This window comes from Cricetulus griseus, chromosome 2, assembly GCF_003668045.3.
Source record: "Cricetulus griseus strain 17A/GY chromosome 2, alternate assembly CriGri-PICRH-1.0, whole genome shotgun sequence".
Taxonomy (NCBI): domain Eukaryota; kingdom Metazoa; phylum Chordata; class Mammalia; order Rodentia; family Cricetidae; genus Cricetulus; species Cricetulus griseus.
In genome coordinates, this window is record NC_048595.1 from 376,345,687 (window position 1) to 376,367,323 (window position 21,637).

The following is a 21,637-nucleotide window of genomic DNA, read 5'->3' on the forward strand; positions in this document are numbered from 1 at the left end:
GAGTTTATTTTGGGCATATATAATCAGCACATTTCAGTAAAAAAGTATCCTGGTGATAATTATTCAGTAATGTGCACATCAGACCTTGAGACATGACTACACTGTAAAGGACAAGTGATATCTTCCATAAAGATGGGATGCATCGATGAACTGAGGAAACAAGCTCAAGATAAGGATCTGGGGAAGTATCAAGTGTGGTCTCAGCCTGCAGACAATGCAAAGATCACTAGGCAGTTAACCATGTGCATTGCCTGCCTTCTGGGCAAACAGGTTCTTCATCTCTCCCTTCAAGTGACAACCCTGTGTGTTTAGCACCCCTGGTTCCCCTAGTGGTTATCTGGGAGCACAAGGACATGCCTCCTAATGTACCCTCTAATCGCTGTGTAAGGGCACTGGTGCCACTCTGCCTGGATGAGGTGGTTTCCAGCACTGTGGTCCTAGCAGGGTCATACTCTTCCAGCCATTTTATTTGACATAATCGTTGGCAGCAGGGGTCGGTGCCTGGAGAACATTGGCCTCCCCAGCTGGGAGGCATTGATGGTGTTTGTTGAGCCTGAGGGACATGGGGGCTGTATCTTCAAAAGGACTCCAGGGCTCAAGGGACTAAGGAGGGGGTTTGGTATGATGGAGCTTTTGCCAAAATACCTCAGAAATATTGACTGAATGCTAATAGGATGTATGTGGGGAAACTGAGGTACGTGCAGGAAAGCCAAACCGAATCTGTCCTTTAAAAGCCCACAGAATATACCTCTCGTGGCTCCAAGTTTACCACAGATGTTCAAAGGGCCCCAGACTGGCGGTAGGGGTTTCAGGACCAAGATCTGGATCTTAACACCAACTGTAAGCATCTCTGAACAAAGTTACTCCCTCTCTCAGGAACTTAATTTCTCTGTGAGACTGAGATCTTGAGGGGACTTCCAGCCCTGGCGCTTTGTGGTAGAGGAAACACTGGCTTTCCTTAGGAATCGGTACTGCAAATGTGAGAGCGAAGGCTGTGAGGTCTGCAGTTCACTGAACTTCGTCGGCCCCAAGATGCTTCCGTTGCCCCGGCAACCGCCGGACCTGCGTGGTCCCCAGAGTGCCGCTAAGGAAGCCGGGAAGAGCCCTGCCCTCCCCAAGATGGCGACACAGCCAAGGGAGGAGTCCGGGACCGCTAGAATGTCTAGACCTTTCCTTCCTTTCCCTTCTTTTCACACGAACAGCGAACTTCCACCAACACTTGTTCTTTTTCCTGGTTCAGAGAGTCTCGGAGCGGAGAGAAAAGGATTGCCTGCAGGGATTGGGGCAAATACCCAAGGGGAGAGGCGGGACTTCCGCGTCCTGCCGGAAGTGACGAGACAGTCGCGATCGCCGCCAGGTGGAACGGCAGGTGGGTTCAGGTGCCAGCCTGGCCCAGGCCTGGCTGTGGGACCGACTCTCTCGGTGAGCGACCGAAGAGGCTCCCAAGGGTCTGGAGACCGCAGGGCGGATTCTGGAATCCGAGCCCATCGCCCTGGCCTGGGGTCGTCCCCTGTACCAAGTAAGAATCACCTGCCCGCCTTCCAGCCTTAGGCTCCCTACCCCAGTTCGGAGGGGAGGACCAGAGGCCCGCTGTCCTGGATGGGGGAGGGGTGGGAGCTTGGGGCTGGCATCTGGGCACTTCAGTTCCCCGAAGCCCTGTTTTTTTCTCTCCCAGACCCAGTTCCCCATTCCCCTCCCGAGCTGGGCAGTTAGCCAGTCGGCCCCAACTCTTGGAACCATGTTTGCAGACTTAGACTATGACATCGAGGAGGATAAATTGTGAGTATTTTCTTCCCCAAGACCTGGGAGCTGAGGACCCAGGTCCCTCGTGTCCTTGGGTGTCCTAGCTCCACACACTTTTACTTCTCGGCGTCCAGAAGCAGAAATGGGCCCAGTCATCACTTCTGAGGGGTGTGACAGATTAACAGATAAATGACGATTCAGGCTGTGTAAGCCCTATGGCATGATCCATCCACAACACAGCAGGTGGAGCTGTCCTGCTGGGGTGGTCTGGGAAGGTGGCAACCTAGCCAGGGTTGCAAAGGCTGCATGGGGATATCCCTGACCTTCCTCCCCAGCATAGATGACCAATAAGGTAGACTTTCAAGAATTAGAAGGTACTCCCAGAGTGTGGAGTAGATTTCATGGCCTTGTGTGTTTTTAATCCTTAGTAAGGGGTGAGCAGTCATTGGTTGTTAGCAAATCGGTCTTCAGTAACCAAGCTGACACCTGAGCCTGTTCATTACAAGACACACCTAAGCTCATTGATAGCCAATGCTGGGTGGTAACTGACAGTATAATTGGAAGATGGCTGGAGGATAGTTGAGTAACTTTATTCTAAAAGGAAGGTGGCTATAATGTCCTGCAATTGCCTGAGATGGGGACAAGGACATAGCCCGGCTGAATCTTTAAGTTTGTTTCCTTGGACTAAGATGGGGAGAGCCTTCCATGCGCATTTCATGTAAGGTCTCTGACCAGGGAGCCTCATTTCACTTTATGGATGAAGAGAACAGATGCAGAGAAAGTTCCTGACCTGAGTCCCATAGCGGATATGGCAGCTCTGGGCTTCGATCCTGTAGTCATGACTCCTGAGCATGTTCTGGTACCAATGTTCTTGCGTAGGAAAAGGCTACTCTGTGTAGCCTGCTCCTTTCAGTCATCCTTTCTCCAGAATTCACCTTCACTTGCTTCTATTTGCAGAGGCATCCCCACTGTGCCTGGGAAGGTCACCCTGCAGAAGGATGCTCAGAACCTGATTGGGATCAGCATTGGAGGAGGGGCCCAGTACTGTCCCTGTCTCTATATTGTCCAGGTATGAGGCACACTTTGGAGGTGGGGGCAGAGTCCTGGGTAGAGTGAGTCACCTCCCTTCTTGGGTGTGACAGAAAGAGGTGCGTTTCTCCACTTTGAAAAAGCTAGCTCCAGGGGCTGGAAGATGGCTCAGTCAGTACAGTGTTTGCCATGCAAGCTTGAGTAGCAGAGTTTGATCCCAAGCACCTGAGTAAAACACCGGTGTGTGGTAGTGTGCTCCTGTCACCATAGTGCTGGGGAGGTGGAGACAGGTGGATCCCTGGGCTTCACTAGCCAGTCAGTCTAGCCTAATAAGTGAGTTCCAGGCCACAAAGAAACACTGAATCCAAAAAAAAGAAAGAAAGAAAGAAAGAAAAGAAAAAACAAGTGGTTGATACCTGAAGAATGAAAGCAAAGAGTGACTGACCAACACACACTTGTGTGTGGAAACATATACACAGAGACACAAAAGTCTATCTTGTTTCTTTAAAATTTTATGATTGGTATTTGCTTTTTTATGTGTGTTTGATGTGTGTGTGTGTATGTGAGTGTGTGTGCCCTTATGTTATGGCGAACATACAGAGGTTAAAGGACAACCCTCAATCAGTCAATTTTCTACTGTGAGATCACAAGTTTGAAATCCACAAACAATCAGATTTGCATAGTAAGCACTGCACTAGCCGAGGAATCTCAGCAGGCCTTCTTGTTTTTGAGGTCTGTTCTTAGCAGGGCTGGCCACCACTCTAAGTGGGACTGTCCCTATTGTTTTTCACCTGTTTGCTTACAGCTTGTTCTGATCTAGCTATCTGGCAGACTCTTGGCCTTACATCATGTGTATTCAACTGAAGTTAGTGCTGGTCCGTGACTAGTGTGTAATAGACGTTCAGTAACAGTCTCCGATGAATCTGTTTGCCAACTGAAGTAGGAAGGCTGTGAAATAATAATGTCCTTGCTGGGCATGGCCCCATATACCTGTGGCCCCTGTACTTAGAGGTGGAGGCAGGGAGGATCAACAATTCTAAGTCATGCCCAGCTACACAATGAATGAGTTTGAGGCCAATGTAGGCTACTTGAGACCCTGTCTCAGCAAATAAAGGAAAGAAAATGGTAGCCCAAGATTCACATGAATATCCCCGAATACCAGTGAGTTTCTTATTCACTCTAGGTCTCAGTTTTCTGATCTGAAAAGTGAGGGTTTAAAGTATGTAACCCATGTTTAGTTCCCAGCACTCCTATCAGGAGGTCACAGACACCTATAACTCAAGTTCCATGGGATCTGATGCTGTCTTCTGTTGTCTCCAGTCCCTGCATACATATGGTACACAGACATTCATTCACACATACATACGAAATTTTGAAAGTTAAATAAATGCACAGGGCCAGGCACTTAGGCAGCTGCACCTAGTCACAGCTGCTATGGTTCCTGGCAGCTGCGCCTTTCCCAGCTGCTATGTTAGTGTTAGGGGAGCCACCCTGTGATCCAGCCACTGCTGTGCAGGTGGGGCAGGCCTGTCACGAGGCCTCCTTCACCAGGTGCCTGGCCAATCTGTGACATTTCTGTGGCCTTGGGAGGATCCACACTCTACCCTATTGGGATACCTAGCAGAGTAGGCCTCGGGCAGATAGGACATTGGGTCTTTGGGAGGATCATCTGCTCCTGCCTCTACCTATGAGGGTGATTTGGTCTCCTCTGCCCCAGGAGACATGAGGGAGGCATTTCCCAGGTTCCTCCTAGTCACATGCCTGCTCAGCATCTGTGCCACTCCCCTCAGCCCTGTGGGTTCAGGACCCGAAGGGCATGCTTGTTTGCATGAACTGCATTATAACATGATGGGGTTTGTTGTGTTTGCGTATAGCAAGTCAGGTGCAGGAGGCCTGTGTCTGCCAGCAGTTCGTGCCCTCTCTCACCCTGCCCTTCAGCTACTGCCGCAGATATGACTCCCCTGCTTTCCTTGGTTTTGTTATTACTTTTAATTATGTGTGTGTGCGTATGTGTGTGCACTTGAGTCCATGCAGACCAGGTGTCAAATCCCTCTGAAGCTAAGTGGGGACTGGGAACTGAACGTGGGGCTTCTGTAAATCAGGATGCACTCTTAATTGCTGAGCCACCTCTCCAGCCCTCCTGGTTTTGTTTGTTTTCTTGATTGATCACTTGTTCTTGGTTCAGGAGATAAGAGTTCAACTCTCTTCTAAAACCACATATCTCCCTCTTACCCTATCTTCCCATCACAGTCACTGTTTTGACTCAGTATTAGCACCACAGGCAACATTCGAGAAACATTTTCTAAATCCCTGTCTAGCTCTGAAGGCCAAGCGGATGGAAAAGGGACAGAAACAAGCCTCACCCTTCTGTAGCACTTAGGTTGAACTTTCTGATGAACTGGTGTCTTTGTGTCTTTCTTTCTCTATTTATTATTTTTTGTTTGTTTGTTTTGAAGCAGGGTTTCTCTGTGTAGCTTTGGAGGCTATCCTGGAACTCACTCTGTATATCATCAGGCTGGCCTCAAACTCAACTCGCCTGCCTCTGCCTCCCGAGTGCTGTGATTAAAGGCGTGTACTTACTAATGTGTGTGTGTGTGTGTGTGTGTGTGTGTGTGTGTGTGTGTGTGTGTGTGTGTGTGTGTTTTGCCTGCATGTGTATCTGTATACCACATCCATGCCTGGTGCCTCTGGAGGCCAGAAGAGGGCATCAGATCCCCTGGGACTATAGTTATAGACAGTAGTGAAACACCATGTGGGTGCTGGGATTCCAACCCAGCTCCTCTGGAAGAGTGGCCAGTGCCCTTAACTGCTGAGCCACCTCTTTAGTCTTGAGTTGCAGGCCTTTAATCCCAGCACTCGGGCAGGTGGATCTCTGAGTTCGAGGCCAGCCTGGTCTACAGAGCAAGTGCCAGGACAGGGCCCAAAGCAATACAGAGAAACCCTGTCTCAAAAAACAAAAACAAGCAAGCAAACAAAAAAAGCAGAGTCTCATGTAGCCTACACTGGCCTCTTATTCCCCATGTAGCTGAAGCTGGCCTTGAACTACTGATCCTCCAGCTTATACCTCAAGTGCTAGACTTAGAGGCATGTACCGCCATGCTCAGCCCATTTTCTTTTTAGCAGAGCTTCTTATTGTCATTGGTATTTCCTGCTATTTGCCCCCATGTGATCTTCTTGCTTTCTGAATAGACTTTTCACAGTCAGACTTTCCCATCCTGTTCAGGCTTCTGTCTGTCCTCAGTCTAACCCCTTGGGAACCTTTGCTCTTCATTCCCAGTCCCAGGCCCCCCTTTTGGCCTCCGTCCCCATCTGGATGGAGCACGTCCTCTGGCTTTCTGAGGAAGAGCAGATGGACAGTGTATATTCTAGAGATCTCTTTTGAATTTCTGTTAATGTTGTTCCCTTACTCCTTGAACATGAGCTCAAGTTCAGGAGTGAAGGTCAAAGGGCTGGGGAGGCGCAGTGGTAGGGTATGTGCCTAGAGTGGTCCATCCCCAACACTTAAAAATAATAAGTTTGGAAATAAGTTTCACTTAGAACTTTTGAAGAATGTTTATTTTTTTAGATTTATGTGTGAATGCTTTGCCTTTGCGTATGTGTGTGCACACCATGCATGCCTGGTGCCCATGGAGGTCAGAAGAGGGCATCAGATCCTCTGGAAATGCAGTTACAGATGACTGTAAACCACTATATAGGTGCTGAAACCTGAACTCAGGTCCTCTGCAAGTACAACAAGTGCTCGTAACCACCGAGTCATCTTTCCAGCCCTTAACACACACACACACACACACACACACACACCACCCCCTACCCCCCACCCCGTTTTTCAAGACTTTCTCTGTGTAACAACTCTGACTGTTTTGGAACTAGCTTTGTAGACCAAGCTGGCCTTGAACTCACAGATTGTCTGCCCCTGCCTCCTAAGTGCTGAGATTAAAGGAGTGCACCACTACTGCCTGGTTTGCATCCCCTAATTTTTATTCTTTAAGTAAATAAAGATTTTAAGGCTGGGTCTAGTGGCCCACACCTTTAATCCCAGCACTAGGGAGGCAGAAGCAGTCATATTGTGACTTCAGGGATATGTAGAGAGACCCTGTCTCAAAAAATCAATAAAAAATGGTAAAACCCACTTATTTAGTAGAGGGGGCTCCTGTATCGTGGCACACGTGCCGAGGTTGGAGTGCAGCTTGTGGGAACTGGTTTTCCTTCCACCATGTAAGTCTTAGGGTTTGGACTCAGGTCACCATGCTTGGTAGTAAGCTTTTCCTACTGAGCATCTCGCTGGATTTGGTTAGAAATTTGATGATGTCATTCCATTATCAACTGTCACCAGCACTGTGTCTTTCTTACTGGGACTTTTACTTATGTGTGTCTTATTCTTATCTATCAAGCCTTTGAGGAACTGGTCATTCTTGCATCTCAGGTATCAGGGTGACAGCTGCAGGCACAACTCTGTTTGTGTCCTCAGAAAGTGACATCATCTGGACCTCTCTTTGATGGCATCCTGCCTTGTGTGGTCCTTACTGCCTCTCTTGTTCTCCAATTGCCACAAATACCCATACCACAGAACTTACCCTCTTAACCATTCTTAGGTGGCATTAAAATATACTTGCAGTGTGGTGCAGCCGTCACCACTGTCCAATTCAGAACTCTGCATCTTTTAAAACTGACTGAGCATAGCCTCGCTGACTCCCTCCTTAGCCCCTGCAGATCCCATGCCCCTCTGTTGTCTCTGTGGCTTTGACTATTCTAGGGACTCTTCTTCTTTATTTTTATTTGTTTGTTTGTTTTTCAAGACAGGGTCTCTCTGTGGCTTTGGAGCCTGTCCTGGAAATAGCTCTGTAGAGCAGGCTGGCCTCAAACTCACAGAGATCCGCCTGCTTCTGCCTTCCAAGTACTGGGACTAAAGGTGTAGGGACTCTTGTACCTTGAACTATTAGAATTCATTGTACTATAGTTTCCTTTGAACTCAAAATAACAAGTTAAGTTTCTGTGTCCCTGCTGTCTAGAACTCTTGTCAATCACTTGTCTGTGTCTGCAGGAAGTTATTTCTATATCTCTAATCTCCACTGTCAGTGCCACATTATTTGATGACTCTAGCTTTGTAGGAAAATTTGAAATCAGATGTGAGTCTCCCAGATTTTATTATTCTTTCTGAAGATTATTTTGGCCTTTCAAAGTTCCTTGATACTCTGTATGAACCTTAGGATTTAGGTTTTTAGAATTTTTCATATATAAAAATGTCCCTGGGAGCCGGGCATTGGTGGCACATGCCTTTAATCCCAGCACTCGGGAGGCAGAGGCAAGTGGATCTCTGTGAGTTCGAGACCAGCCTGGTCTACAAGAGCTAGTTCTAGGACAGCCTCAAAAGCCACAGAGAAACCCTCTGAAAAACCAAAAAAAAAAAAAAAAAAAAAAAAAAAAATGTCCCTGGGACTTTGTTAGGGAGCTCACTGAGTCTGCATATTGTGGAGGGCGGTATTGTGTCTTATGTCACATCTTCTCATCCACAAGTATGGACCATTGCTTTCAATGCTGTGTCCAGATACCCAAGGGGAAGTTAAGGAAGGGATTTATTTTGGCTGGTGTCACAGGTTTCTGTCCCTCAGTGTGGAGCTTGTGGCTGAGTCGTCACATCAGAGGCATCCAGAGAACAGGAGTGTGTGTGCCCTGTGCTGGCTGCCTTTCTCTTTCTCCTTTCCCTCCGTCCAGGCTCCAGCCTATGGGATGGTGCTGCCTGCGTTCACACACCTCCTTAGGTAACCCCTATGGAAACATCCTCACAGACACACATGAGGTCCTTGGGGTTCCTCAGACACCATGTGACAGCAAAGTGCACTTCTCAGTCCAGTCAAGTGAACTATCAAGATGCTGTCAGCTTGACATCGACCTTAAACCACAGCATCCACTGAAAGGTTCATCTTCATCTTACAATCCAGATGTATCCCGGTGTATTAGTTATCTTTAAAGATCTCCACAGTATTGTTTCTGTTTTTAACATGATCTGTTTTGTATGTGTTTGTGCACGTATGCACACGTGCCATAGCATACTAGTGGAAGTCAGAGGACAGCTTGTAGGAGTTGGCTCTCCTACCCCAGAATTGCCCACTGGGATAAGTTTACCACACTGGGGGCTTCTCTAGCCTGCACCTCCCAACTTTTCTAAATTTCCTCTGCAAACCAGGCTTAATGGCTGGCCATTGATCATGCTTCGTCACAGCAACAGCCTCACCTCTTTAGTGCCCGTTTTCTGAGTTGGGCTTCATCATTGCTGTAACAAAATGCCTTTCAGAAAACTTAGTGAGGAAGCACTCATTTTGGTTCCCTCATATTTCATGGCAGGAGCACAGCAGCTGTACCAGTAGCCTTTCTCCTAACCAGGTGTGTGGGGTGGTACCACCCCACTCAGTTCATTCTCTCAGACAACATCTTCACTGACATCTTCACTGACATATCCAAGGGATGCTTCACCAATCTCTATCCGCTCACGGTGGAGGTCAGGTCTAGCATCCATAGAGTCTTTCTGTCTGATAGTGCCTGCTTTCTAGCAGTGTTCATAGTTCCCATTGTCTGCCCATCACAGCTTGTGACTTGTATGATCTGAATTGATACACGTTTAGCTTGGTTACTCCATTTTTCCTTGAAACATTGTAAAAAAAAAAACATTACAAAGCATCCTTTAGACATGGCTCTTTTTTTTTTTTTTTTTTTTTTAAGAAAATTTAGAAACTAAAGATAACATAGACATGGTGGCTCATATTCCTGTGGACTGTGAAAGCCACTGTATTTGCTGTATAGAGAAAATAATTTCACCTGTTGGGATCCACAACGTGTCTGCTTTCGCCTTCCCTGGCATAGCCTGAGGTGGAGGGAGGGCCTGCCCAGGTCCCAGGTCAGTCCCATTGTCCACTTTCCACACACCCACAGGTATTTGACAACACACCTGCAGCCTTGGATGGCACCGTGGCAGCTGGTGATGAGATCACCGGGGTCAATGGCAGGTCAATCAAAGGGAAAACCAAAGTAGAGGTGGCAAAGATGATCCAGGAGGTGAAGGTAAGACCGCTGGGAAAGCAGCTAGAAGCTTACTCCAGAGTGTGAAATGGAGGCTGTCAGGTCCCTGCTGAAGCACCCTGGCTGCCAGGGGCCTAGCAGGCTTAAGGGTTACTGCCTACTTCTTGTATAGCAGTATGAGGGACACATTCTAGTGTCCTGGGCCCCCTGGACCCTCAATTAATGCTAAGTATTCTTGGGACTTGTCCTGGGCCCCCCTAAACTCCCAGAAGTGCTAAACACTCCTGAGGTGTGATGTCCCTGGTTGGAGCTGCAGAGGCAGCTACATGCCAACAGTGACCTCCATGGGTCAGTGAACTCTAGTGACCACAGCTAGGCCATGTTTGCCCTAGAGTTTTGTTGTGGGGACTGCTTCCCAAATTCCCAGGGATTTGGGCTATGGAGAACCCAGTCTAGAACCCACACCTCTTCCCTCCTGCTAGTTCCCCTCCCCAGATGTTCCACTGAGACCCTTGCTCCATGCAGTGTCCTTGTCACTCACAAAACAAGCATGGCCTTTTTCATGTTCCCCAGCAGTTCAGCCACTGGAGACCCTTGTGAAAACTGGCAAGCGAGCTAGCTGCGTGAGAGTGCAAAGCCACTGATGGGAAGGCAGTCCCAGACCAAGGGTGGGGTCCAGCTCGTGTAGACTTGGGCCCAGTGCCTGAGGCCCCAAACCCCAGCCAGGCCAGTGCCTTTCCCTTCCTGTTGCTATCCACCAAAGCTCCAGGACCAGCCCCTACTATCCCCTCCTTTAAAAAATATTTTTTATTGGATTTATTTTATTTTTATGTGCATTTTGGCTGCAAGTATGTCTGTGCACCACATTTTACTTTCTGCCCTTGGAAGTCAGAAGAGGGCATTAGATCCCCTGGCATTGGAGTTATAGATGGTTGGGAACCACCATGTGGTGCTGAGAACTGAACCATCTCTTCAGCCTCCACTCTCCCCTTCTTGCTTCCACTCAGACACACACCACCCTGGCTTCCTCTGATCCTGTCCCCGAGTCACCCTGGTACTTAGTCCTCACTAAGGAAAGGATGACCTCTGTAGCTCCTCCTAGTGCCCCTCAGGCATCAGGCAGACCAAGCAGGGGCTCAGAACTCAGCCATTTCAATCCCAAGGGAACCCTTCACACCCTGCCCCTAACCTGATTGGTTCACTTCGTCTGTGCTGTGGGTATAAGTTTTCAATCCAAGTTTGATGTGAATAGATTCAGTTCCAGTCTCAAAGGCCTTAGGATTGCAAGGGCTAGAGTGACCATGGTGGCCTCCTGTGGTCAGCAGCCCTCCCCTGGGCAGTCACTAGAATATGGATCTAATGAATCCCCAAGTCACTCGGCATCTCCTGCTGGACTGGAGTCCCTGAGAAGTCCTGCTCCTTTCCTTATGGTTGGTGTTCTAGTGCCAGGCAGGTAGAAAATAGTGTCTGGGAGGGCCTGGAGTCTGGGAGCCACTATCCTAATTGTGTCTGTGCTGCTCTTTCAGGGGGAGGTGACCATCCATTACAACAAGCTGCAGGCGGACCCTAAGCAGGGCATGTCCCTGGACATTGGTAAGCCAGGCCAGAGCAGCCATGTGCCATGGGCTCTGGCTTTTTCTGTCCAAGCTAATCCAAAAGGCTAGGAGGAGCCAGGTGCTCCCCTTGTAGCTCTTGACAGGTCTCTGGCCCTACATTCTCACTGCCCTGTGTCTTACACCTCCCAGACTTTGACTTGTGTGCCATGCCTGTATGTTTTGGTTTGTTTTGTTTTATTGGTTTTTCGAGACAAGGTTTCTCTGTCTAACAGCCTTGGCTGTCCTGGCACTCGCTCTGGAGACCAGGCTGGCCTCCAACTCACAGAGATCCGCCTGCCTCTGCCTCCCGAGTGCTGGGACTAAAGGCGTGTGCCACCACCACCCAGTTTGTCATATCTGTTTTTAATCCCCCTCCTCCATGGCCTCTCCTGCAGTGTACTTCCAGGAAGACTCGGGTGCAAACTGGACCTCTGGTGTAGTATTTGGCAAGTTCCTCTGACTAGAAGGGCAGGACCTTAATTCTGTAGCAGCCGTGAGGCAACAATAGTTAGCTACCACTTCCTCTGGGTCAGCCACATGACACAGTGAGAGGCACAAGAGCCACACTCAGATAAACACATGCTCACCTACAGCCCCACAGCCCTTCAGTACAGAGGCTTAGGGCAAATGAGCTCACCAGAGGCTGTCCTGGAACTTGCTCTGTGGACTAGGCTGGCCTTGAACAGAGAGATTCCCCTCCTTTGCCTACCAAATGCTGGGATTAAAGATGTGCACCACCACACCTGGTCTGACATTCTGCTCTTAAGCCCTTTGATTCCAGCCCAGGACCCCTTCCAAGACCTTAGCTGGTTATATGCAGTGACCAGCCAGTGGCTCTTAATGGTGCCTGCTACAATGATGTAATCCACTTGATAACCCACCTCCAGAGCCCTTGCCTTGGTACAAATTGTCTCTTATGCTGGCTGGAAGAGAAAGGACAAGGCCCTCTCTGTCTGGCCTGTCAGCTATTTCTTAGCATGGACAAGCTCTGGGCTCTCAGTGACACCAGTGGCAGACAGCAGGTCTCAGTCCTTGTGCCAAGCACTTCATGTTTATCTGTCTGGCTCCTCCAAGTTGGGACTGAGTGGGACAGGTAGCTCAGGGCACACTGCTGAGAGCCACTGTTTGCTGACCAAACCCTGGGCCGTTCTTTTCCACCCACTGGCACAACCTGCAGCTGTGATGGGGCTCAGGCCTAGACAGCCTGGTCAGCAGCACTCATTGGCCCTTCTCTTTTGCGCAGTGTTGAAGAAAGTCAAACACCGGCTGGTGGAGAACATGAGTTCAGGTACAGCTGATGCCCTGGGCCTGAGCCGTGCCATCCTGTGCAATGGTGAGTTGTCTTTCCACCAGCTCCATGGCTGACTGCCCATCAAGCTAATGGGTCTGAGAGCCCTTCCCTGCTTCAGTGTGGGCAGCCAAGTCACATCTCTGTCCCTGGGGTCCTCTTCTGCTCTCCAAGAGCAGAAACTGTCAACTGTGGGCTTTTAGGTCACTGCTGGGGGGGCGGTGGAGGGAGAGGTACACAGACTTGGGAGGACAGGTGCTCCCTTCCAGCTTGGATGCCTGGCCAGGGTGAGTCCCACCCCACTGCCTGCATGCTCCCTGCATAGCTGCCCTTGTCCTGCTCCTGTGCTGTTCACCTCAGTCCTGCCCTTGACCAGGAGGTGGCGCCGCTGCCCGTCTCCACTTGTTTGCCTGTGCTCAGAGAAGCCATGTGCAGGCACTTTACACACACAGACACATGCACTGGATGTCTCCCCAGGAGGCCGATGGAACTGTGGTCCTGCCATTGCCAGCCTATGCTTATAAATAGCAGTGCTATGCATGTACTCGGGGAAGATAAAAATACCCATATAAACTGTGGGCTCAGCTGGGCACATGGTCTTTATTGGCTGGGAGAGTGGGGGTGGGGCCTGAGCATGTTCCAAATGGGGTACAAAGTGGCGGCTGCTATTTTCAGCCCCGTGGTGCCTATAAATCCTTGTTACTGTAGTCACCATGCATTGAGATGAAATTAGAACTGGTTGTTGTTTCCCCCGAACCATGCAATTTCCCTATCTGGAAATAGGATTTCTAAAATTGAAGCTGTCATGATGTCCCATGACCCAGCTAAAAACAACTATGCCTGCGGGCCCCATGCTCATGCTTCAGAGAGCCGGGACCTAGGCTGTGGGCTACCACAGCCTCCTGAAGACCTCTAAGGTGTCTACCTTCCCCCCATTCTCCCACTCAGGGCCCTTCACACAGCCAGCTTTCCTGTCCAGAGAAAAGCTTCTGCCTGTGCTGTGTCCCTCTTCTGCTCAAAAGCCCCTGACTGAGCAATCTCCACACCAAGAAAGCCAGGAGAGCCAGGCTCTGCTCACACAGGCATGGCTCAATGACTCCAGGCGAGTTGCCTACCATTCTGCCCTCAGCTTCCTCTGTAGAATAGGCCAAGTGGTCCCTGCCCATGAGGTACAGGCTAGATAAGGGCCAGGGGGTCATCAGGGGGCTTTCAGTGTTCTGGCTCCCAGCAGGGTGACTCAGTGTGGCTGCAGGTGTTCTCAGGCCTGGTCAGGGCCTAGAGGGCTTCACCCTCTCATGAGAGGTATGTGTATTTCATCCCCGCAAGTGGGGACATACCCAGAGTTGGGAGCCCAAGGAGGCCATGCTCCCTGCACTCCCAAGCCTGTGTCTAACCTTTCCATCCCTCCAGTCAGCTGCCTCCCATGTCCAGACTGTCCTGAGTTGAGGTGGCTGTTGTTCCTTTACCCCCTCCACCATCCTGTTCTGGTCACTGGCTACTGGCTGACTCCTCTGATGAACTTGGAGCCCCAAGGGCAGGACCTGAAATTTGGTTTTACCACAATCACTCCCCAGACCTAATGTGGTATTGTGTGACAAAACTTTTTTTTTTTTTTCTATAAAGGAAAACATTTAATTGGGGGCTGACTTGCAGTTTCAGAGGTTTAGTCCATTGTCGTCATGGTGGGACATGGCAGAGTACAGGAGGACATGGTGCTGGAGAAGGAGCTGAGAGTGCTACATCTTTTTTTGTTTTGTTTTGTTTTTGTTGTTTGTTTTTCGAGACAGGGTTTCTCTGTATAACTTTGGAGTCTGTCCTGGAACTTTGTAGAGCAGGCTGGCCTCGAACTCACAGAGATCCACCTGCCCATGTCCCCTGATTGCTGGGATTAAAGGTGTGCACCACCACTGCCTGGCTTTTTAATTTTTTTTTCTTATTTATAAGTGCCCGTCCTTGGCTTGGCTTGTTTCTAGCCAGCTTTTCTTTTCTTTCTTTCTTTTTTTTTTAAAGAATTTTTTTTATTAGTTCAAATTAGGAACAAGCTTGCTTCACATGTCAATCCCTTCTCCCTTTTCCTCCCCTTCCCCCCAATTTTTTTTTTTTTAATTTAACTTCTTTATTGATTCTTTTGGAGTTTTACATCATGCACTCCAAATCCTGGTTCTCCCCATGTCCTCCCCTCATCCCTACTGTGCCCCCACAAAAGAAAACAAAAGTAAGCAAGCAAGCAAGCAAATAAAAGCAAAGACAAAACAAAACAACAAAAACCCCTCAAAACCAAACCAAAACAACAACAAAGAAAAATCTCTTTGCTTCTCCTTCTTTCCTGCCTTTCCAATACCTCTTCATTTGTATTGGAGGCTTCGGTGTGTCATCCAGTATACCCCTTTATCCTGTCAGCTTTACTGGCTTTGCAATGAGTCACTGGTCTGGTTCAAGGCCTCTGGTTTCTGGTACACCATCCTCACTGGATCTTCCCCAGAACTCCTCTAGGATATCCTCTGGTCATCCTGAGTCATGGAGATCTGGGGGTATCATTCCACAGGACTAGTTCCTTCATGAGCTCCAGTAGATCCTAGATGGGGTAGATGCTAGGGTAGGCCAACCCAAGGCCCGACTGTGGGCCTGGGTGGTGGTAGCCAAGATGCTGACAAAACTTTTATTGGGACGCCACAACACATGTCTGCTCACCCAGATTGGGAGCCCACGGCAGACCAAAGTACAGATATCACCAAGTCCAAGCTGGTGAATCAGTGAGCTTTATTGGGATCATTGACAGGAACAGAAATGACTCAGAGACAGCTACATTACCAGGACTCATCCCAGCATGGGTGACAGCTCACAAAGCTGGGACCCTGGAGCACACTGCACATCCTGCAGGCAACTCAGCAGGTTGGAGAGTGTCCTTCCCAGGTGCCTCAGTTAGTCCAGACCTCTTCCAGGTAGCTCGTCTTGTTTCTGCTTCTCTCAGGCAGCTTGTCTGGTCTCCCTTCCGAAGTCTAGCTCAGTCTGGGAGGATCACTTTGGCAGCCAGGGGTCGAGTGACTCTGCCCAGTTTCAGGGAGAACTATGTACTTAGTCTATACTTGTTTGGCCATTGGCTGTGATCAGCAAATTCTAGTGAGAGACCTTCCTCCAAGCCCTCCTAAATCCCTTCTCCCTGACCCCAGCCCATCCTGTGCACTTGTCAAAGCCAGCCCTGGCCATGATCAAAAGGCTCTCCTCCTCTCTAACTGCTGTGTAGGGAGCCTTTGCTGCTGGCCCAGGATTTGCCTTCTGGGCCTATGGGAAGCTGCCCTTGGGTGCGGCCTAGGGAAAACCCACCCTCATACACTTAAGACTTTGGAAAGAGCTACACTGAAATGGCTGTCAGCTCCTAGATTGCCCCAGCCAGTGGTAGGTGGAAGGAGGCTCCTGACACGGGTCCTGAGCTAGCTCTGCCTGGCTCTAATTCTCTAGGTTTGCAGGGAGTTGAAGAGTAAACCCTGAGGCCCAGGCTTCCTGGTTTTTGGCAGAGGCTAGTCCTCAGGGACTACCCTTCACTCTCTAGCCTAGCCTCTGCTGGGCTGTTGTCCTCCCTGGCTTGCCAGGCTCACAGCCTCTCCTGTTCTTGACCTCCACAGATGGGCTGGTAAAGCGACTGGAGGAGCTGGAACGCACTGCTGAGCTGTACAAAGGTAGGTAGGCTACCTACTGCTGGTCTACCCTAGGGACCCCTGTCCTAGAGAATGGCACTGGGGCAAGGAAGCTACCTAGAAATTTTTGGAAAGAGTAAATGTATCAGACGCCCCTCCAAATTCCTACAGTCCCAGAAAGACTGTCATATATAAACCCAGCTGCTTGTTACATGGAATCCACATAGAGGGCCAACTCAGCCTTCATCCCCAGGCCTTGGGGAAGACCCTGGGACCTAATGACCAGTGAGGACCTCAGGTCCTCACTTAAAGGCTGGGGGCCAATGTGATTCCTAATTTCCGTCTCTGTCTTCTGTCACTTGGGTCTCTTCCCACAGGGATGACGGAACATACCAAGAATCTCTTACGGGCCTTTTATGAGCTGTCGCAGACGCACCGGGGTAATGGCATCCCCAGACATGCCATGTGACCCTGCAAACCCCTGTCCCTCAGGGCTCAGTAACACCGAACAGTGAAGTATGGCTAGATTCCTCTCTGGGGCTCTTTTCATCCCTATGCCAAGGCCAACTCCCAGCTCTGACCTCCAGCCTGACACCGGGTGGCAGTGACCATGGAGCATCTGGTCCAGCTGGCCTTTGGAGGATGCCATGTATCTCTCGATGCTACTTACAGTGCAGGCAGCCTCTCTTCATTTTGGTCTCTTCAGTACCATGGTGGACAGTAAAGACACCAGCCCATTTATTGGCCAGGAAGGGAAACCCAGACAGGAAGTGGATCCTGAGCTTACGGTGGCAGAGCCTGGCATTCCAACCCAGGGGTCTAGAGTCAGCCTGGTCCTCTGCTCTTGCCTAGCATGACCATCTTAGATTTTCACTTAGCCTTTTGTCTGGCCACTTGAGGGAATAAAAACTAGCCCCTTGGGAGCCTAACCCCAGAATAAGGATGCAGCAGCTACTTGGGAGTATGGTCTAGGCCTCTTGAAGTTGTACCTCCTTCGAATGTAGACCCTTTGAGCAGACCTTGGCTTTCTGCTCATCAGGCCCCTGTCCTGCTGCCCAGCAAGCCCCTGGCTTCTCCATTAGGGGGTCAAGAAAGGGCTTTAAGGCAAACTTGTCATGCAGCCTTTGGGGACGTGTTCTCTGTGATTGGGGTACGGGAGCCGCAGCCAGCAGCAAGTGAGGCCTTCGTGAAGTTTGCTGATGCACACCGCAGTATTGAGAAGTTTGGCATTCGGCTACTGAAAACCATCAAACCGGTGGGTCCCTCAGAGTGCAGTATGTCCCACTGGCCAGAACAGGAGGGACAGCTTAGCACAGGAGGGGTTCTGGGCTGGAGTCAGGTGCCAGATGCAGACACCTCTTGGTCACCTCTATGGCTGGCCAGCCATCAGTTACTGTGCCTCCCTGGGTCCCTTTGACCTCAAGACTCTGCTGGGTCACAATGTGCCCTAGGCCTGACATAGTCTTCTAACCTTGACACATGCCCTTTGTCAGATTTCCAAGTCCACTGGAAGGGATGACACATCTGTGCCATTTGTCACCCAACCTTGTAGATGCTGACGGACCTGAACACGTACCTCAATAAAGCCATCCCTGATACGCGTCTCACCATCAAGAAATACCTGGATGTGAAGTTCGAGTACCTGGTGAGTGGCCTACATTGCTTGCCAGCTGGGGTGAGCCCATCCTGGAAGCCAGCCCTGAGACAAGCAGCCATGACATGGCAGGCAGGATGGGGCCAGACCTCTGCTGGGTCAGGAGTGTGGGGTCAAAGGCCTGACTAATCAGAAGCAGCCTAGACCCTGAATTCCCACACCAGGGAGCTTGGAGCTACCTAGAGCCAGGAGAGCTCTCATTCTATATTGTGTCTACTCCTTGGAACTTGTCACCTTTAGCAACAGCTCAGACTAGGTCTGGGATACTTCAAAGGACATTTGGAGTCCTAAATGATAATCCTATTGTCAAAGAAGCCTAGAAGATGATGTGTTAAGTATTTAGGCTTCTTGCTGTGGCACTTCTCAGTGCTTTGACTAGGCCTGTGCACATGTCTTCAAGGAGCTCCCAAGCTCTTTTGTTCCTCCAGCACCACCGACACGATGCCTTTTGGATCTTTCCTATTCTGGAGATAGAACCCCGGGCCTTAAGCATGCTAGGCAAGTGCTGTACCACTGAGCCACACCCTGCAGTCCCCGGAGCATCTCCTTAGACTTGAATTTGGTTGCTTTGGGATTTCTCAAGCCTTCAGGCCATTGCACCTCACAGAGGAGTGCCTCGTCCCTCTGCTGCCCCTTTCCTGGGCCTCTGTTCATGCCTGCTTCTAGGCTTTCCCAGGTGGTCCAGACCTAGGTGGCCTATGTGGCCACTGCTCTCTTGGTGTGTCCAGGTTCCCAGGTGACCTGAGGGCATAGGGAGGCAGGGCAAGAGGGAGCTGGAATTATGAGGATGGGCATCCAGGAAATTTGGCCACTGACTTCTGGCCTCACCCATCCCATCCCATACAGTCCTACTGTCTAAAGGTGAAGGAGATGGACGACGAGGAATACAGCTGCATTGTGAGTACCAAAGGGGCCCAGGCTGGTATCAGGAAGGCTTGGGGTGCCCACACCTCACCTTCAGAAAGCCCTGGGTCTACCAGAGGTATTGGGTGTGTCAGGCATGCTGGGGTCTTAGTTTGGGGCTGTCAGCCCATTTAACCAGCTCCTCTGGATTGGAGTACTAGCTCATTTGCCATGAAGTGACTGACTCCCCGGGCCTGCTCTAGACCAGGTACCCCAAGTTTGTGAGGCTCCTATGGGAAAAAGCTGACTGATTTTACTTCTGAGCTATGCTTTGATTTAAAAAAAATAGTTGGTGTTTTTGTTTTTATATATAAGTGTTTTGCCTGTGTGTGTGTGTGTGTGTGTGTGTGTGTGTGTGTGTGTGGGTGGTTCCATTTTCATGGCTGATGCCTGTGGAGGTCAGAAGAGGGTGTTGGAACTAAAATTACAAACAGTTGTGAGCAATCATGTGGTTGCTGGTAACTGAACCCAGGCCTCTGCAAGAACGAGTACTCTAACCGCTGAGCCACTCTCCAGCCCCTGATTGTTTTTTGTTGTTGTTTTTGTTTCTAATTTGTGATTTGTTTGCAGTCAGGGTCCATCTTTTGGCCAATATTCATTTATTTCATGTGAGCCGTGTTCGTGTTTCTGTGGTTGATTTTTTCTCCCTCCAAAGTTACTGTTTTGAGCTTCTGTCTGTCACTGGCATCTGAAAGCCCATTGTGGTACAGCTGTGAAGTGGGCCAGCCCTGCAGTTTTCCAGCCCCATCTGTCCTGGGAGGCCCAGGTCAGCCCAAGAGAGCTGACAGGCTTGCCTGCCCCAGGCCCTAGGAGAGCCCTTATACCGAGTGAGCACAGGCAACTATGAATACCGCCTGATCCTGCGCTGCCGCCAGGAGGCTCGAGCCCGCTTCTCCCAGATGCGCAAGGATGTGCTGGAGAAGATGGAGCTGCTCGACCAGAAGCATGGTGAGGGGCTCTAGAGGCCTGTGCGCTACCTTAGTTGGTTCTTTCTTGCCACTTAGCCCCCAGGGTGGGTGCTGTTCTCTCCCTAGATCAGAGATGAGGCCTAGAGAGGGTAGTCTCCCAGAGGCCTCAGGACCAAGCCCTGGTAGGAGTCCACCCAGAGCCTGGCTGGGTTGGGGCCAAGGCTTGGGTCAGTGATCTACTCACTCAGGCAGCCTTCTCTGTTTCCTGAGCTAGGAGTTTAGAGGACTAGGTGGCCAACTAGGCAGTGCCAGGAAGCCTTTGGCTGTGCCCCTTTGCACCCTTCCTAAGGCCTGGGGCCCGGAAGTGCCCCCCAGTGGGAAGGAAGGCCAGCTCCAGGTCTTCCCTGTGAGGAGGCCGCCATAGCCACTGGGCCTGTCTCTCACCTCCTGCCCAGTCCAGGACATCGTCTTCCAGCTGCAGCGCTTCGTGTCTACCATGTCCAAGTACTACAATGACTGTTACGCGGTGCTTCGGGATGCCGACGTCTTTCCCATTGAGGTGGACCTGGCACACACCACTCTAGCCTATGGCCCTAACCAGGGTGGCTTCACTGATGGAGAGGATGAGGACGAGGATGAGGAGGATGGGGCAGCTAGGGAAGTGTCCAAGGATGCACGTGGGGCCACTGGGCCCATGGACAAGGGCGGAAGCTGGTGTGACTCCTGAGTGCCCCCTCAAGTGGACCTGGGGGGCAGGGCAGCGGGAGGACCGCGTCGGGAACGGGGCGGGGCCACTGTAGGACAGTGAAGGCGTGTAGTGGCGCATAAAGGCCTGCTGGCTCGGGGCGCCTGCCTCCCTGCTCCTCTGTCCTCGCACAGTGAACCCAGGCTGCAGCCTGGGACCTGGACTCTGGCCCCCGTCCTTCATTCCCACCTCCCAGCTGGAGGGAGAGCTGGGCCTTGGACAGAAAAGAGGAGGGGCTGGAGCAGGCAGAGTGCAGGACCTGTCCTGTGAGTACCTCGGTGGTGCCAAGCCTGCAGGGAATGGGAGCCGGGTGGACATCCGAGGCTGGGGCCAGTGTACCAGGCCGGCCCCCCCGAGTCCACATGCACACCTTGGCAGCCTATATTTATTTGTTTCTGGCTTAGCCTCAAGGGCTGGATGCTGGGCCTGTATTGAATAAACAGAAACCCAGACAGAATGGATGGGCTCCTTGCAATGGCTCAGACCCTCCTCTGCAACCAGATCTCAGCTGCCTCCTGGGTCATGAGGGAGGGTGTGGGACACAAGGCTTAGGCAGTTTTCTCTGTGTCCATCATTCATCTCTTGAAGCACCTACAGGAGCAGCTTTCTTGTTCCCATAGTGTCTGGGGTTGAGAGGCTCAGGACCATACATGAGAACAATGGAGCTGAGCTTGAGTCTGCAGGTCCCAAAGCCTTGACTGTCACCTGCTCCCACAACTTCCAGCATCATTGAGCACTCTCCCTTCAACCCTTTCTGTATACCTGGTGATGAAGTAAACCTTTGTTTGGGCAAGGGGTCAGGACAGACACTGGTCAAGTGATAAAAGGCTGGCGGGACTACTCCAGGAGTACCTGTTCAGTTCAGGCCCAGGGGCACAAGGGAGATGCTGCCGCTCTTAGGCAGTAGTCTGGCTGGCTGCTTTGCCTGGCTGGGTGTGGCACACACCTGCAACACTTTTATACTGAAATTCCCATTAGGACAAGGATATGGCCATCTTGAGAGCAGAAGGGGAAGGAATGTGCAGAGTTGGCAGGGTCCAAAGTGGAAGAGCAGCTTTGCTTGGTAGCTTTGAGCTCTGCAGTCCTGCAGAGACCCAGGTGGGACTGGAGGGAGATAGCCTAT

The 21,637-nt window shown here is 50.6% G+C and overlaps 1 protein-coding gene across 3 annotated transcripts; it reads left to right on the forward strand.

The window, feature by feature from the left end:
- The first annotated feature begins 1,106 nt into the window (after positions 1-1,106).
- On the forward strand, positions 1,107-20,989 carry Pick1 (protein interacting with PRKCA 1). 3 transcript variants are annotated; one of them, XM_027403990.2, is made up of 13 exons: positions 1,107-1,519; positions 1,676-1,779; positions 2,701-2,812; positions 9,700-9,828; positions 11,313-11,379; positions 12,625-12,714; positions 16,293-16,346; positions 16,682-16,744; positions 17,426-17,559; positions 17,857-17,949; positions 18,805-18,855; positions 19,665-19,809; positions 20,230-20,438. In XM_027403990.2, the coding sequence occupies exons 2-13, from the start codon at positions 1,739-1,741 to the stop codon at positions 20,283-20,285; spliced, it is 1,035 nt and encodes a 344-aa protein (XP_027259791.1). In that variant the 5' UTR covers positions 1,107-1,519; positions 1,676-1,738; the 3' UTR covers positions 20,286-20,438. The 3 variants fall into 3 exon arrangements, with proteins under 3 accessions (XP_027259791.1, XP_027259789.1, XP_027259790.1); XM_027403988.2 differs by having other exon boundaries at positions 1,108-1,519; positions 20,225-20,989; XM_027403989.2 differs by having other exon boundaries at positions 1,108-1,369; positions 20,225-20,989.
- Positions 20,990-21,637: the final 648 nt, after the last annotated feature.

Coding starts and splice junctions, on each gene's coding strand:
- Pick1 (XM_027403988.2), top strand. CDS start 1,739: ATGTTTGCAGACTTAGACTATGACATCGAGGAGGATAAATT. Junction 12,715..16,292: donor CCGTGCCATCCTGTGCAATG/GTGAGTTGTCTT, acceptor TGACCTCCACAG/ATGGGCTGGTAAAGCGACTG. Junction 19,810..20,224: donor GCTGCTCGACCAGAAGCATG/GTGAGGGGCTCT, acceptor CCTCCTGCCCAG/TCCAGGACATCGTCTTCCAG.